The sequence below is a fragment of the Ictidomys tridecemlineatus genome, chromosome 10 (genome assembly GCF_052094955.1).
Source record: "Ictidomys tridecemlineatus isolate mIctTri1 chromosome 10, mIctTri1.hap1, whole genome shotgun sequence".
In the NCBI taxonomy this organism is placed as follows: domain Eukaryota; kingdom Metazoa; phylum Chordata; class Mammalia; order Rodentia; family Sciuridae; genus Ictidomys; species Ictidomys tridecemlineatus.
Genome location: NC_135486.1, coordinates 75644971 through 75662909, shown reverse-complemented (window position 1 = coordinate 75662909; position 17939 = coordinate 75644971). Strand labels below are relative to the sequence as shown.

The 17939-nt window shown below is 42.7% G+C and overlaps 1 protein-coding gene across 31 annotated transcripts in view; it reads right to left on the bottom strand.

Annotated features, from left to right (window-relative positions):
* The window catches only part of Celf2 (CUGBP Elav-like family member 2), a 780843-nt gene that overhangs the window by 158496 nt on the left and 604408 nt on the right, over positions 1 to 17939 (bottom strand). For 30 of the 31 annotated variants that reach the window (XM_078023205.1, XM_078023206.1, XM_078023196.1 and 27 more), the window contains one exon: positions 4762 to 4958. In XM_078023205.1, coding sequence (XP_077879331.1) covers positions 4762 to 4939 — 178 coding nt within the window. In that variant the 5' untranslated portion in view covers positions 4940 to 4958. Of the gene's footprint in view, positions 1 to 4761; positions 4959 to 5128; positions 5408 to 17939 lie in introns of those variants that run through there. The other variant, XM_078023207.1, reaches the window with a different exon arrangement.

Genomic DNA, 17939 nt, shown 5'->3' with positions numbered 1-17939 from the left:
GTTCTGCTGTTCTTTCCCCTACAGAATTTTCCAAAGCAGTCATTTTTAAGCCTTTCCCATTCTTCTTAAGTCTGGAACTCCACCTGGATTTCTCAAATGTTTATAGTGACCATGAAGACTGAATGCATCTGTATGCAATGTCACCTAATTCCCTTCATTATACTGAAATTTTCTGTGTGGTTGCTTCCTCTTAACTGCCTCTCTGTCTCAAATTAAGCGACTTTCTACTCTCTTACCTGAACTCTTCCTTCTTTCACTCTCTTCAAAGATCCTCTTTCTGGTCTTCTTTTACCATCTTTTTATATTTGCACAAAAAGCAGCAGCACCTCTGAGTTTTCTTCTTTCATGACCAGACCAACCAAGAAAAGGTAGTTTTACACTCACAGCCCCCATCTCCACAGATCAATTCCTTTTCCCCTCCCTAATCTCCACTGTTCTTCTGAAATGCTCTCCAAAGTCCTCCCAATTACCAAATGGGATGGCTTTTTTTTTCTTTTGGCCTGCATCCTTTGACAATTCTGTGGCACCTCAGATTCAGCAAAATCAAAACTGAACTTAGTATTTCTCTTTTTTGTTCCTACCATTGCTGATTGCTTCCTTATTTCTTCCATTTAAGCCAAGATCTCATTACCATTGCCCCAACTTAAGCCATCAAGTCCCTGTCCGTCCACCACTGTTATGTCTATTTCATGCAGTCCTCTCTCTCTGCAGTCCTGACAGACTTCATCCTTCTTTCAACGCAAGTCAACATGGTGCACCAGTCCTGCAGTCTGTTTTTTGCTAAAGTATGCTTTCTAGATCCTCAACTGTCTAACAAAGAAATTTCATTTTTTTATCCTGAGGATGAAGGTCTTCTAAGAATTGGCTCAGACCTATAAATTATAGGCTCCATTATTTTCTCTTCTTCCATTTCATTTCATGTCTTTCACATTTCCTCTGAACTCTGGCAGAATTCACAGTCCCCATAATACACCCTGCTCCTCTCACCTGCTGCCTGAGTCAGGTCGGTCCATCTATTTGCAATGTTCAACATTGTCTTTACTCATTGAAATCCTATTATCATTTTCAAAGATGCCATCATCCCTATCTTCTGTAAGCTGAAAATTAACTGTTCTTTCTCTGAACTTCCAATATTGCAGTATGCCCATCTCTTTGTTTCTCACTCTGTCCTCATGCCTTTTATATTTCGACTGCCTGAGAACTTAGCTTATTGTTCTTACTGAACTGTAAGTTCTTGGAAACGGTGATGATGAGGATAACAAGTATCACAATAACGTCTGTCACAACAGAGACTCCTACCAGTTCCAGCTCTGGGCAAAACACATATTTTTATCACCCCAGAAGCCCCATGAAGACAGTTCCCATTTTCATATTTGATTAAGGAAAGTGCCCAAGGCTGACACCTAGGAAGTGGCAGAGCCAAAACCTGACTTAACCTGACCTTAGCCTTGTCTGATTTCAAAAGCCATGTTCTTATCCATCCATAGACTCAGCTGAGAACCACCGAGAACCCCCTAAGTCCTAACAGGTGGAGCAGTTTACTTAGCCTAGTTCCTCAGCCTTGCTGGGCCTGTTGGGTCAATACAGACATCTACTGGGAGAAGAAAGAGCTTAGACTCTTTCTATTAAAGGATGAAAATAGGACCAAGTTTTTGCACCTGCAGATTAAACAGAATATCAAATGCAAAAGCTCTAACTCACCTGGATTAGGTAATAACCTAACTTTGTCTCTTTCCTTAGAACCATCAAGGTCAGTAAGACAATAAATCAAGGCCACGCCAAAAAATCTTACTTAGATAATTTAAATCACATTTAGACAGAGCCTCCAGTAATTCTGGTTTCTGAAGCTCTGACATCAGCCCTGTGAAAACATGATAATTGTACCATGCTGACAGAGTCAAAATCAATGCAAATTTAGCATCCTACTTTACATATGAACAGGCAAAATAATATGTGGCACACATAGGTATCGATGTAAAGGAAGTGGTGACTGTCTCTATGTAAGCGGCTAAGGGCTGTAATCCTCTGAGAGGAATGTCATTATACTTTCCAAATCCCATCGCAACAAATACCTTTACAACAGAGATGTCTGTATAACAAAAACCCTTTCAAGCTCTGGCTGACAGCCCACGTATTTCAAGCAATATTTGATGTGAGACTTGGAGTTCATAGTAATGGGAATTGACCTGTATTTCCAAAGGTAAGATTTGAATGATTTCATCTGTAGCTCCTATCCCAGGGTACCCTGGGTTGGAACCCATGAGTACAAAAACTCAACACAAAGAAATGAAATCAACCCCACTCTGAAAAGGCGAAATTCCTTCCGTTCACCTGGGGTAAGGAGGCTTCTGACCCAAGCCCTAAAATGGACCCCACTGCTTGGAAAAATGGTATAGTCCATGAAGACTGATGGACTATGTTCAAATCTCCACTCCAGCTCTTATGAGATGAGGAAACTGGGCTATAATTCTAAACACTCTTGAACCTCACGTTTCTTGGCTATAAAATGTGAGGAAGATCACCCATGCTCGGGACTTCAATAAAACCTCTATGACAGCATACATGAGAATCCTAACAGAGGGCCTGATATATACATAGCACACGCTCAAAAAAGTTAGTTCTCTCATCAGGTTTACCTTCCTCTCTGAGACCTTGGGCTAATATAAACCATTTTCATGAAATCAGCTAGAAGACCTAGTGAGTGGAAGTTAACCAAACGTACAGTCTAAACACAGGCTGAGTAAATTTGTTGCTCAGAAGAACGCCCTGGCAAAATGGCAGAATGACTAGACCATACACAAGTATTTACCTACTAGAAAAAAAGGTTATCTGGGCCAAGGTGAGACTTGTGTACCTGAAAGCTAAAAAGCAAGTAACCAGGCAGCATTAACAATAAACGAGCTGATTATTTTGTCTGAGGTCATTTTGAAAATTGCTGATAACCCAAAATTCAGAGTCACGTTTTCCTAGTCAAGGACAAGCTGTGGCTGCTGTTCTGGCCTAGTTTTCTTTGGGTGCTATTCTAGGTAATGGGAGGGCCCTTATTTGGGGACTCCCTGGCTCTATCCTGTACATTACACCCTCTCTCCTCAGTAGAATACTGTGAAAGTATTAAAACAAACTGTTTTCTCCATTTGGGAAACATGTACGTAAATAGCTTCAGAATATATTTACTAAAAGTGTTCAGAGTTGTTCTAATTTATGAGGTTTTTATTTCTATTGATTTTCAGATATCTGATTTTCTGCTTTTCAAATTACAGGTCAATGAACTTGGAAGTTTGTGATGACAAAATTCCATGTCCCCCTCTCTGCCCCCAGGGGGTGTTGGTGGGGGTTTGGTACTGGGAATTTGATCCCAGGGTCTCAAACATACTAGGCCAGTACTCTACCACTGAGTTATATCCCCAGCCCTACCATGGTCTTTTAAAAAACAACTTTGGTATTATACGTTTTGAAATAGAAAACTATCATCTTATGAACATAATCTGAAGGCAAGTCTGCTCACCTTTATAAAATAAGTAGGGACTTTTAAACACCTTACAAAGCTCCCCAAAACCCCATTTGACCTAGGGAACTATCAAGAACAAGAGATGTCCCAATATTTCTCAAAGAATGTTAGTCTTAAAGATTTCTTACTCCGATCCTTTCACTGTGCCAATAAGGAAAGAGCTCACAGAAAAGTATACACCAATATTCATGAGCCCGGCTAAAGTATATACAGACCAAGCAATGAGATTTCTCTTCCGGGATGCAACAGAAAAATAAAACAACAGCTGGACAGAAGTACCGAGGCATAGAGAACAAATTGCGAGATCTACAGGGCAGAGAAGCCCTAAGTGGAGAGATTGGGAGATCAACAACAGAGAAAGAACAAAATTACTAAGGAAGAAGGTTAAACAGCAACAGAGACCAAGTGGCAGGAGCAGAGATGTTTTAAATTCAGCTCTGTGCAGAGCTTACAAAGTAGGACCTGAATACACAGAAGCATCCACCTGCTACAGTGGCTTCTGGCCTCTATTTTAATATCTGCAACCTCCATCCTATCACCATTATTTTAAAATGGAGGCAGCAACAACCACCAGATTGTACACTTTAATCCTACCACTGATAAGGGCGTAAACCTCAAGCATTTTAGAAGGTGTGCTAACTATCTTAAGCCACTAGGGCGCTACTCCCTGGTTCCAAAAGGCACACTTAATGATTTCCACCTAAGCCCCAAAGCATGGATGTCTCTCCTAAAAGTGAACCCTTTCTTCTCTGCACCAGGGCATTGCTCTAACAGTTTACAAGGCATTTCGAGGTCCCTCCGGGCTGTGGCAAAGTGAAATACAATTGTAATTACACAAGAAACCACGGAAAGGTAGCACAGAAAGAGTTAGCTCCTGAAATACAAGGCTGAGAAACACTATTCCTTAGAGAAGCTGCCACCCCGCCCAAGAAGAGCCTGTGCTGCCTCGAAAGTGACCTCGAGGGAGCAATCAGGTGCCCGGACAGAGGCGCAAGCAGCTTTCAGGCCCTCCCTCCCGCATCCCACCTGTCCCAGCGGGCGGGCGGGAGTGGGGGGAGGAGCCGGGAGGAGCAGCCGGAGCACAAGGGCTGCCAGCACCAGCTGCTCCCAGCCCGCCCTCCCTCTCTGCTGCCCTCCCTCTTGCAGGCGAGGGCTCTGGGTAGCCGTGGCCCGCCCAAGATGCCCGCGATACCCGCGACGCCCATCTGGGCACCTGGGAGACCCCTGCCCCGGGAGCCCCGAGCTGTCTGTACCTTTACTCTGGGGAGGGTTCTGACTCCGGTCCCGGAGGACGTTGATCTGGTAGACGGCTCCATAAGGCTCAAAAAGTTCTTTCAGCTCCTTTTCCGACCACGACCGGGGGATCTGTCCGACAAACATCTTAATGGCATCTGGGTCTGGTTGGTCTGAGTGATCCAAAGCTCCGTTCATCTTGTTGGCTGTGCCGTTACTGTCAAAAACGGAACCGGGAGCCAGAGTTAGGGCTGCAGGGTGAGGGACAGGAAGAAAAAAAAATAGTAGGGGTGGGGGTTGGGGAGGCGGAAGGAGGAGGGAGAGGAGCACGAGGAAAGTGCCTAATGAGTCGTAGCAATTTGATGAACTAAAACAAAGCAGAGGCACCATTAGGTTGCTCCTCGGCAGCGGCACGGGGCTTTCACTGCGTGCTGCTGCTGTTCAGCATCACCGCCGGAGCACAGGGCAGCGCCCCGCTGCCTGTCACCCAGGGCGTGGACATCTCGGAACCCGGGTTTGGGAGGCAGCTGCAAGTTAAGTGCAGGTCTCAATCTGCAAGGCTGCCATCAATGCACCGGCAGTGTTATCTGCTCAGCACTGGCTGGGAGAGAAAGGCAGGGCTGGATTTCTGCTGGATTTCTCTTCCTCTCCCCCACTCCCCGCCCTCTTTTGGAGGTTTTTGGAAGAGAGGAGAGAGGTGGTAATAATAAAGTCACATGGATAGAAAATGAAACACTTGGCAGTCCGTCAGATGACTAATGCAAGATGCTAGTGATGAATTTGCAGAGTGCGCGAGGCATCCATGTGTGCATCAAATTAGTACGTTGTTGCTGCTAGGAATGGAAAGCGCTCCAGCAAAGCAGCCCTGCGCAGCTGATTGGCTGCCCACACCGGAGAAAAGGGCCAGAGCTGGGAGGGGGCTGCCCCTTTAAAAAGCACATTGTTTATGGGACCCAGGCACAAAGGGTTTAATTCAGACAGGCAAAGAGATCTCAGAATTGCCGGCTTTGTGCTGGGGGGAAAAAAAATGCAGCCCCAGAAAGTTGAGTTCCCACTAAAGGACACTGAATATTTCAAATCTTTCACACTCCATAAATTGCTCTCTGTATATCTGACTTCCAGATGTTGCACTTAAGTTCTAAACAATCACACGTTTGGGAGAGCAGGGAGAAAAAAAAAAAAAAAGGAAGTCTGTCTTTTCTTCTCCAAGCTTCAGTAAATATTTGGGGCTGATACAAAGAACAAAACCATAAGCTTTCACATATCAGTCTTCCTCATGTTGCTTCGTTCAAACCCCCATTTGGAAGAGACTTGTTCCTTTCAAGCCTGCAATTCTGGCCATCACCATGCAATACCATAAAGATGTTCCTTTTTGACTTGGATCCCCCACACCAATTTGAGCTAGAGTAAATAACAAAGCAAAAGCGCATACCCTTTTCTTTTCTGTCTCGCCCACCCCCTGACATGGTTCCTATGCCCGCTACTCTGCCAAGTGAGAAGACTGACTCTCAGCAGCACTCAGAGCAGAACTGTGCTCTTGGTCTAGCTTCTCAGCCTATGAAAATACAACATACATGAACAGGTGCAAACCCAGCAGACACCATATCTACAGAGCCTGGTCCATGACTACCCGCTGCCCAGAAGCCGAAAGATCAGGAAGGGGACACGTGGACTCCAACTAAACTGCAAATGGCAGATATGAGTTCACTGTACCCTCAGGGAAAGAGTAAAAAGGTACTGAAAGATCTTAAGCAGAGTTTCTTATTTTGTTATAATAATAATAAAAAAAGAGCACTTTAAATCTGCTGTGGATCTAGGTTAGTCTTGAGCCCTTATAAAACAGAAGGAGAAGAAAAGCAACACTAACAGTTAAAAGACCCAAACCTTATGGAAAGGAGAAATCCTCAATTAGATTTACCGGAGAGAGAAAAATGGTGTCAAAATACTCTTCACTAGGTCTCGACTTCAATCTACTTCTTAGCCCCCTATTTTACCATTTTATTTATTTATTTTTTATTCTGGGGATAAACAATCAAACTGTCTAACTTGAAGCATTTTTCAGAGCTTCCTCTAATCAACTTTATTGTTATAAAAAATGTTCTGCTGAATAAAATACTGAGTACAAAATCTTTCAACAATTTAGGTATAATGTAATGCTTGTTTATATTGGAGCTAGGTCGTTTATCTTGTTCTTATGCACCTATACTTCTTTTCCAATCACTCTTTGAAAATTCAACAAACACTTTAACCCTGTGGAGCCATGACTGCAGAGGGGTGGAGGTGGCAGAGCCACGGGCAGCACAGAATAGAGTGTTCACGGCATGCTGAAAGCGAGGAGTGTGGCAAGGCTTATTTCTGGGACAGGAAGAACTCGTGGTTATTGCTGTTGACAACCAGCTAGAATGCAAAGAGGAAGGCAATGCCACAGGTCTCAGCTAACAGAAACCGGAAGTTCAAAATGGGACTATTGCAACTTATCTGTACAGACCACAATTAATATAATGAAGGAGTCAGGTGGCAGTTTTCTCGTCCGATATCTAAACTTTGATTCCTAAAGCAAACATTCCTCAATGCTTCTCCAAATAGGTGGCTTTTTACATTTTCTCAAAATACACAAATTTAGCCAAGACCCTTAAGTGAAGGGAAAGCTGAGATGAGGGCTCAAGTCTTGCACAAACTCTGGTCTTTATGTAGGTAAGTGTGTATTTTATCATCTCTGTCAGAGGGCTTCCTGGAGACTTTTTATCATCCTGAGGCAGTATACTTCAGTGGCTAAGGGCATGGCCTCCGATTGCTGGGACTATCACTTCCTAAGTGTGCTACTCTGGGCCTCGACCCTTCATCTATAAAATGGGAAGAACAGGTTCCATTTCACAGAGTCGCAGAACACAGCACAGAATACGTGCTTTATAAATGTAAGCTATTTCTCCTGTGAATTCCTTCTTGGCATTTGTGGAAGCATCTGAAATGAGTGACAGATTTACTTTTCAATCCTAAATTTTCACAATATAGATCCAAACACAATAGATATTGTAAATAAGAACAATATGTATCTTTTATATACCAAATACGGTGCTAGGTACTTGATGATTTTAATTCTTCTAGCAACCCTCGGAGAAAGTATATTTTTCAGTTGCCAATAACCAAGAAGTACGTTCCTCTCCAAAGATGACTAGCTTATAAATTGTAGAGCTAGAATTCAAACCTATGTCCACTGGGCCCCAAAGAGCAAAATATTTCTAATCCACCATGTGGCAAAATATTCTATTCTGCCTGGCTTGTGTTGAGAGTAAACAGCTCGTGGCAAATCCATGGGAAGAATAAGCCAAGAGCGAGTCCTACCAGGTCCCTGAAATTGCTGCGGAACAAGAGGCGGTCTAAAATGGGCATATGTGCCTTTGTTCTCCCTCTGTGAAAGATGGTAAAAGGTGCCAAATTTAAGGGTCCTTTAAGCTACTTTAAAACTCTGGTTTATCCAATCAGCACATAAAGCTGTCTCTCATCTCCACAGGTCCCCTTCCTCTCTACTCCCACACAGTCAAACTCATGAGCATCTCCCAACCAAATCTACGTTCTTTCCCGTCTGTCTTTTGGCAAATAACTATTCCAAAGATTTACACCAAGTGCTCAAGGCAGCACGGTGCCATAAGTAAATCCAGCCATGATTGTTGTCCAGTAAATTAAAACCACCACCACACCCTCCCTATCAGAAGCTGTCACTTGGAATTGGTAGTCATATCCCACTGTTACTGAATTCCCTACCCTGAATCCTGCCTGTATTTCAACAGTCTGGTTAATTCTGCTCTAATCTACCCATGCTCCTCCTCCCAGGGACTCAGGTTTCCTGGCTGATGCTCATTTCTAGTGGAGTGTCACTGACTTCTTTTGTCCTCATGAGGGTGAGGTACAGGAAACTTCTAAGCAAGATAGAAATTATGTGTTTCATAGCAAAACCTTTGGGAGTATTTGCCAGAGCCCACAAAGAGGTGATTCTTCATGGACAAGTAATTTTTGGAACAGATACCCTAAATCTCAAAAAGACCCTCAGTCAGACCTCTATTTACAATTAAATTAATAAAATTAATACTAACTCACTTCTCATCACTCCTTAGCCATCCTGATCATCCAGTACAGTGCTTTTTATGGTGCAGAAATGTAGATTGAGTGATTCGAGAGGCTGAGGCAGCAGGATTGTGAGTTCAAAATTAGCCTCAGCAACTTAGGGACCTGTCTCTAAATAAAATACAAAAAAGTGCTGGGGATGTGGCTCAGTAGTTAAGTGCCCCTGGGTTTAATCCTGATACCAAAAAGAAAAGAAAAAAAAAAAACGGAGATTGAAATTCAACTAATACTTATCAATAGCCTACTCTTTGCCAGGTACTTGACATAAAATATCACAACAGTTCCAATTGGAATCATTTTCATTTTAGGGATGAAGGAACTGGGAGTCACAGAGATACTGTACCTTTTCCAATGTCACACCCTTAACAAAAAGTGCAGAACATGGGTGGAGAAAGATTTAAAAGCCAGTCGCCATTCCCTACTATTCCAGGAACTGGGATTCTCTAGGGCGATGTTTCCCAGGGACTTGGTGACCACTCGAGGGCCCTGGACACCTCTGCTGGCACCTCTCCTGTAAATTGCAACACGATCCCGAGTGCCAATTCTGCTTCTGTCCTCGGCAAGGAGCCAGCTATAAGGCTCCACTAGGACAGATGCCATACGGAACTGGACGATGTGTCAGAGAGCACGAAGCCAGTGGGTATTGTTGGTATCAGTCTCAGAGCCAAGATGAAAATATGATGATGTTGGGGAAAATGAGCTTACTTTTGCTTTTAGCACTGCACTGACCTACTTCCCTACTCTATTTTCTAGTAAAAAGAACTAGATCAATAGAGGATATGCAAATCTTCTGAGGTCCCTCTCAAGAAGTGAAATTAAAAAATAATAATTGATCCAACAATTATTATTATGCATTCCAGGACAACAACTTTTTATAAGGCCTAGTGATTTGTAGGTTTCCTTTTGGAGAATGGTAACAAGAGAATTGAGATTTCTCATCTTTCATCTTGTCCTTGGATAACTTTCTGTGTTATATTTCCTTTATCTATATAAGGGCAGGAGCAACAAACTTGCAAAATGGCTGAGAAGTGCCAAGTAGCCATAAATGATTATGTTAATGCTGAAAAATGACATAAAATGCCTCCTTCAGGGTATATTCTAAACTAAAAATTATACAAAAGGTAGATTGTCTTGGAAAAATTCTCTAAAGATAGGTAATCTCTCTGGCAGTTATCAATAGTCTTATTACTCTAACATTTTTTGTTCCTTAGAATGTCCTATATCAGCACTCTCCAACTCAGTGCCATGATGAAAATGATCCATATCTTTACAAAACAATATGGTAGCCGCTCGCTGCATGTGGCTACTAGGTACTTGACATGTGGCTAACTCAAGTAAGAAACTCAATTTTTAGTTAATTTTATTTAAAGAGCTCTAGATGCAAATATACTTCTCCCCCACCTTTTTCTCTTTTTAAACACTGAGTAAAGTTGAGATTAACCTCAACATTTTTCGTGGGGAACTGTTTTACAGAAGTAGGAATGTAGTAAGAAGGAATGCAGAAGTAGGAATGATCTGTACTCCAGTACAGGTCAGTAGATAGTGGGCTGGTGGGCCTGGGTTCTCATCACAGCTCAGCATCCATTCAACTGTGGTATCACAGGAAAATCATGTAACTACTCTGGTTCCTCAGTTTCCTCACTTGTAAAATGAAGAGACAGAAGAACTTCCATCTGGTTCTTAATTCCTATGATTCTGTAGTTGTGGTTAGGACACAGAGATTGACTTATGGAAGAGATAATTTAGGTAATAAGACCAGCTGCCTGAAACCTTGGTGTGATTCCCCTTCTGGGTCCAATATGTTCCCCGGGTTCACAGACAGCTCCATGCAAGTCAGAGAGTTGACAAGGTGTCATCTACGCTATGGAGAGCAACCCACAGGCTCAGACGGAGCTGTGAGAGGTCGGCAGCCGTGGGTGTTGCCAGAGAACCATCTTTCTCAATCTGTGCCAGGGCTCTTGCTAATATCCTAGCCGCAGTCCTGTCATTTCAGTCAGCTGACAAGCAATCTTTCAAAGGGCTCAGGAGTCATTTTTTAATATCACTTGTACTTAAGTAATAGCACACAAAGAACAGGCTTTGTTTGGTTATCACAGGAAACTATCCAAGACGGAGCTGTATAAGGCAAAAGCAAAAGAAAGGACCTGGCAGTGGGCCTGCTTGCCTCTGGCGGGCAACAGGATGAGCCCGGAATTCATCAATATTAACAGTCTTCTACCTTGTTCATCTTGGTGGTGCTGGTTATTTAGGAAGAGCGTGCTTTTCCCCATAGACTGGCTACATGGCACCTGGGGGGCAGGCAGCAGCTTTTCCTGCATGATCCTCAGGAAAACACGAGAAAAATTCGGAACCACCCCACCCTGGAGAGGCTCACTGTCACTCCTAACTTAGCCCAGCCTCTCTGTTTAGAAAGAGGAATCAGCTGCCCTTTAACCCCAAACTCTGAGAACTGCAAGTCCTTTTTAAATGCACCACCTGACAGCTATGTGAAGGAAACTTCCATCTTCCCTGATGCCTCTCAACAGAGCAGTTTGCTACTGGTCAGAAACAGCTGTATCCTAACTGTAGTGGAATCATGGGTGGCTGATTTTTTTTTTTATATATATAAACACAAAAATCCCTGGATATCAGTTATACCAACAATAAAATGTGAAAATAATGATGCCCCTGTATTTACCTGGGAGGTATTGCTGTCATTTATCTTGTGTAGCAAAACCTTTTGAGTCGCAGCCACACCAATTAGGAAATGAGGCCCCAAAGGTCTGAGGTGAGACGGCCATGCATCAGCTAGGGAATCCTCACGGAAGATTAACTGGAGCAAATAATACCCTAAGTACCCGAAAGAGGCAAAACTCTCCTCCAATGTTCAATTTGTAAGTAAATGAGTTTGTGCTCCTCTCAAGGAAAGGTTCAAGGTTCCTTAAGGTACACAGACACGTAATGTGCTCAGACCTGGACTTGGTTAAAATGTGAAAGAAAAAAAAAATCTGCAAGAATGTACCAGACATCATTTTCTTTCATAGACGACTAAGAAAGGGCATGTTTGAGACAGGCATTTTGGTAGATTACTGGCGTTAAGGTTGGATTGTGTTTGGTTGGAGGTCTAAAAGCTATACATATGTTTACCAGGGTAAATTGCAACCATGACTCACAAGGAACTGCTCCTGTGGAAAAGGTCACAGAACACGAGTGTTTGGCCCCACCAAGTAAAAGGGAAACCTGATTACCTTATCTCAATTTGACTGCTAGTAAAAAGCAGAATACTGGAAAACCCCCACAAAGAAGTAAATTTGGAGGCATGCAGGGGGTACCTGATGGCTGAGCATGCCTGGCTGGAAAGGCAGAGGGGCATCCGTTATAAAGAGCCCCACCCGGGAAACTCATTTCCTTCCGTGATTTATCAGAAATAGTTCTGTGGACCTCAGGGTCCAGCAGGGGGCATTTTGCACAGGAGGAGGAGGTGTTTCAGATGAACATTTAGAAATGGCAACTGGGAAATAATCATCGCAAAGAAGATTTATAGAGGCCTTCACATTTCCACAGGGATTTAGGGCACACACACCATGGCGAGGACACCTGCCCCCAGTGGCTGAGGCGATCACAGCCCCCACTTTACAGATGAGCAGACTGCTCCTGGGGCAGATATAAGGTGCCCACCTGATCCCATTTACTGGTCGCAACCTGAATGCTGCAGAATCTGCCTGCTTGCTGTGAGGAAGTGATTGGAAATGGCTCTTTCGGATGATTGAGTGGAGATTAGTTTGGTCATCAATTAACTGAAAAGCGAATCATTACAAAATGAAGACAAATGTCGTGGGAAACTCAACAGGGCTCACACTTCCCAAACACTGATTTTTTTCCCCAACAAAAATGTACCCTCACCCCATTCACAGTCTAGCAGCAAGTGATGGAAGTACGGGAAGCACCCCAAGAGGGGTAAACAGCGGGGCACGATGCCTAGCCTCCTGAAGACCAGGTTTTAGCAGCTGCGCCTCTCAAGGAACACAGTCCTGCTTTTGCCCCTTGAAAATACTTTGCCTGGACTGATTTACACAAGAAACAGCCGTCAAGGCAGATTCACAACACTCTCCACTTAATCAGGAAACTGATTGGCTAAAGCAGGTGATTCCTCCTTGCAGAATTTCAAACACCCTGGAAGTTATCCTCACACAAAGTCTTTCTACTTTCCTTCCTCATTCTTACACAGTTATAAAGACTTGCTTTATGTCAAACACATGTTGGATTTGAAGGGGAATGGTCTAAGAAATAAATATGTGATTAATGCCCTTAAATTGCTCATAGCCAATGAGAAGAGACCAGATGTCTATTCAATATAAAACCCCAATCCAACGTGATATGGCCTTTGATAGAGCAATATATAAGGGCTGCAGTAAGCCCCAAACAAGTGACTAATGCTGTTGAGGGGACAGGGCAGTCAGCAATGTAAACCACACTGCATTCTTGTGGTCAATATTTAAATGGAATTTGGGAAAAAAAAACTTTTTAAAAATCAAAGCCAAAGGATAATAAGCTATACCATTTAACTTTGTTGACAATGTTAATGGAAAAAAAAAAAAAAGAAAAAATGGTGGCTCTGTGGGGTTGGGAATTTAGAGAAAGTGGCCCAGGAGCAGCCCCCCATCTAGAGACACAAGACCTGGTGAGCCACCAGGAGAGGAAGCCCAGCACAGACCCCTGGCAGGGGTGGTGGCCATGTGTACCTATGGTTTTGCCCAGTCCTTCAACCTGTGCTTGAGAGTTCCACATCCTGGAAGCCTGTGGTACAGTCTCGGCCATCTCTACTCTTCACTCTCTCGCATACCATGTGACCTCCTGGGCAGAGGTTCCCTGTTGACAAATATTCCTGCAGTTGACCATGCCACTGTGCAAACAACCTTCCTGATCTTGGCCATTCAGCTCTACTACGACAGAACCCTCCAGCAGCACCTCAAATTCAGCACACCTAAAAATAACCTTGTCTTCTTTTCCTCCAGTGAGGTTTCTGTTCCACTTCCCTGGTAGTTTTACTGGTTCAAATGCCCCCTCCCAACAATCTGAGCGCAGAAGCAGGGCCTCCCAGAGAACATGTGCATAATCCAGACTGACTGCTCGCTCTGACCTCGTCCCCTCTCTGACCGCTGAACCCACACAAACAATAATTAGCCGAACCCCAGTCAGGTATATGGTAAAACTGTGAAATTCTTGATGACAGGGATGTCTTATTCAATCATTCATTCAATAAATATTCACGGAGTGACTCCCTCAGTTGGGCATTGTTCAAGGTGCCGGGGAGAGAGTGATTGGTAAATCGGGAATGAAGTTGCTCTTATGGAGTTTGTATTCTAGAGGGAGACAGAAGATAAGCAAAATAAATAAAACTGATACAAGAGATTATTTCAATGGAGAAAAATAAGACATAGAGGGAAATTAGAGAGTGTTGAGTACAAGGTTGCAAGTTTAAACAATGTGGTCAGGAAGGCAGGCCCAGGGCCTTGAACTCAGTACTTTCTGAATGAATATCTGTAATAGGGCAAGAAGTCTAAAATGCAGTAGATCAAACCTCACATTATGTGATATGCTCCCACTATTATACAGGACCATGTCACCGCATCTAGCACTGTCCCATTAAATCCGAGTCGATGCAACTATTACCAAAGAGTTACTGAGTCATGCCCAGTTTTCTCTATATGCCTGCCGGCTCTTCTTGTCCCCTCAAAGTCACTGTCCTAATTCTGACTACCATCTTGTGCATGAATGATTGCAGGACCTGTTCAGTGGGCTTTCCCACTTTGGACTACAGGACCATGACTTTGCTGACCTATGTGCCTGCTGGCATTCAGAACTCTTATCTACTTTTCCGTTAAATATTGATTATCTGACCATTCATTATTCATTTTATCATCTATCAATGGCAAAATTTAATCTCAGGCAGGTCTCTCCACAACCTGCTTTCTGCCTACCCTTTTCGGTCAAAAATGACGTGTAATCAAGGAATACAAATGAAACGGGATACCGGCATAAGGGAGCAGCCAGCAACACGAGGTTTAGCAGAAATGCACTGAAACTACTAATGCTACCGTTTCCCTTCCAATGATCTGGAAAATCAAAAGTTGACAGTCAATGGGAACTAATTACGTCATATTAATGATGGTAGTTTAGATGAGAAAACAATCCATTCGTGAAGAAAGATACAAATTTCTATCAACATCGATTTATCAGGTTCAGGTGTAGTTTTTTTTTTTTTCCCCCTGATAATGCCTTCAAACGCACATGTTTGTGAAATGCCAGCAACAGAGTTAAGAAAAAAAAAAAGATCTCATGGTAACCAAAAATGCACGTCACAAAGTCCCCTTTCCATCACAAAGTTCTCTTTATGCCCTTTAAGCCCTTTTGGAGAGGGCCTCCACTGGTCCTCAAAGACTGTTTTATGCTGGTTTTCACAGCCTTGGTCATCTGCATTTCAAATCCCACAGGAGATTAAAGTAGCAAACAAGAGGGAGCCTTTGCTACAGCTGGGCCCTGTCCTAACAGGCCACAGACAGGAATCTGGGGGCCTTGCAGGTAAAAGCCACTCACAGATATATGCCCCAGCAGTTGTCTCGGACAGCAGCACGGCAAAATCATTAATTTGTATAGTGACAATCTTCCATCATCTGAAGGGCAACATTGTGCTCGATAAATTCTGCTCAAGGAAGCCAAGAAATATATAATTTATTGTCAGAAGAAATTTCTTCAAAATCAGACAACGAAGAGAATTGGAACCTAGAGGATAAGCTTTCAACCACACTGCAAACCTAGCTAATCAGACTGACTGCCCCCTTAGGGATGCGCCGGGATGCCTCTTTCTAACACCACGGTGGATCGGATGTCAGAATTGGTGCACCTTCTAATTTGTTGTCGTTAAGTGCAGGAACGGATTTTGCTTCTGAGACTCTTTGGCTTTGTTTGGACTAATTTTCCCCTGGTATTCTGCTCTATTTTTAGCTACCTGTTGTTATTTTGGTGGCTCTTCTGGCTGGGAGAAATGAGGGAGAGGGGAGGCAGACACAGGAGGCAGGAGTTGGGAGTTGGTTTTTCCAAAGTCAATAATGTCTAACTGATTCAGAAGTCAAATTTAATTCTTGCTCCCCAAAACCTCACAACAAATTATATTTGAGGTTCAAAAACTGGAAATAAAGGTCCAGAATTGATGACTGTGATAACATTAACGGGACCAAATGTGAATTTTCCAGATTTTTTTTCTATCTAGACATAAGAAAAAGCCATCAGATGCTCTACAGTGATTGCACTAAATTCCAAGATAGTAGTCCAAAACATTTGCCTGACAGTCTGCTTAAAGAAACTTGCTAAAGTGACAGAAAAGAACACTGCCAAATTTGGACAATTACTAAAAGAAAAATTCCAGCATTGTATGCACGGCAGCTTATCAAGAGTGTTCCCCAATAACACCAATATGGTAGTTTGTCATGCTATAAAACCACATATCAAAAGGGAAAGTCCAAATGGCATCTACTTTGCTAGTTTTTAAATCCTTAAATTATAAGATGAAATCAATACCCAATAGCACATCGTGATTTGGAAATACACAGGCCCTCTCTTGCTCTCCTTTTCCCCACATGTCAGAAATTCCATTTAGCATCTTAAATCACCAATTAAAATAAGCTTTGACATTTAATTTGCTTATTTCTTAAAATGTACATCATCTGATCTAACCCTCTAAACAAATAAGAATAAAAATAGGATTATGTGCTAAATTATAATGGCTGTTATTCTAAGAGGCTGAATATCATTATATCAAAATTCCCCATAGCTGATTTTTTTGAAGCCATTTCTTCATTTTTTGACACTACATCTGGCACAATGAATACAGATGATCATGTGTTTATATATCTGTCTAACTGCCTTTCCCAAACACAGCCAGATGGAGTCTTTCAGAATCAAATTAATTTCAGATTAATTCACTCTGGACCCACTCCAGTTTCATGACTCTTTGCTTGGAGGCACCAACCAAATCGATGTGAAGTCATGAACTTGAAAGAGCACAGGTTCCTCGATATCAAGGGGAAAATAGAATAACTCTGTGGTTGCTCCCCCCACCCCACAAAGAAATCCATTCAGGTACCACAAAATGCCAGTTTAAGGACTGATGAACATTTCACAGTGTCAAAATCATCCAGAAAGAATTTCCTTTTGGATCCAAATAAAATCGCAGTTAATTTTACATTCAACATTCATAATGCCTTGAGATGATTCCAGCAAAAATTAGTGTCCTCTTTACTAACCTCAGAACCAAGGATGTTATGATAAACTTGCCATCTGAGCAGAGTCAGGTGCAGCCAGTGACAGGAGGGAGTTAATTCTGAACACCTAAAGTGCATATTCTGTCTCTAGCTGTAGCTACTGAAGGAACTATAAACAAATGTAACCAGGCTTTGCTTGCTGTCAATCTTGGTGGATGCCTTTATTATCATACTTGTTTCAATTGCAATTTGGGTTTCCATGGAGACACAACAGTCAGCTCTAGAAAATTATAAGATAAATGTCAGGCGGTGATAACGGTGTTAATGAAGCTTCGGTGACAAGCAGCTCTGTGCTTCAAATAATAAGCCTATTTTCTATTAGCATATGTATAACCTGTCAAAAAAAACCCTGGAAGAGAATATTAAAAATTAAGTATCTACCTATCTATATTTAAGAGAGGGGAGAGACCCCTCTAAGAATAGCTCAGATTTGGTGGGTCAACCTGAACAAGAAAAAAAAATTAATTTCGCGTTTCTTGGGAAAATTAGGCACTCATGGCTCTGAATGACGTTGTGGCTGACATCCAGAAATGCCTTTCTTTACCCAGGCATAAACAGAAATTTTTCTTATATTGTGGCTCAGGTTCTCTTTTTTTCCCTTTTTGCAGTGCTGGGGATTGAACCTAGGGCCCTACCCACAGGCCCTACCCATGGGACCTACCCATGGGCCCTACCCATGCTAGCTGAGTGCTCTGTCACTGAGCTACATCCCTGGCCCTTTTTAAAATTTTACTTTGAGACAAGATATTACTAAATTGCCCAGACTGAGGAGGCCC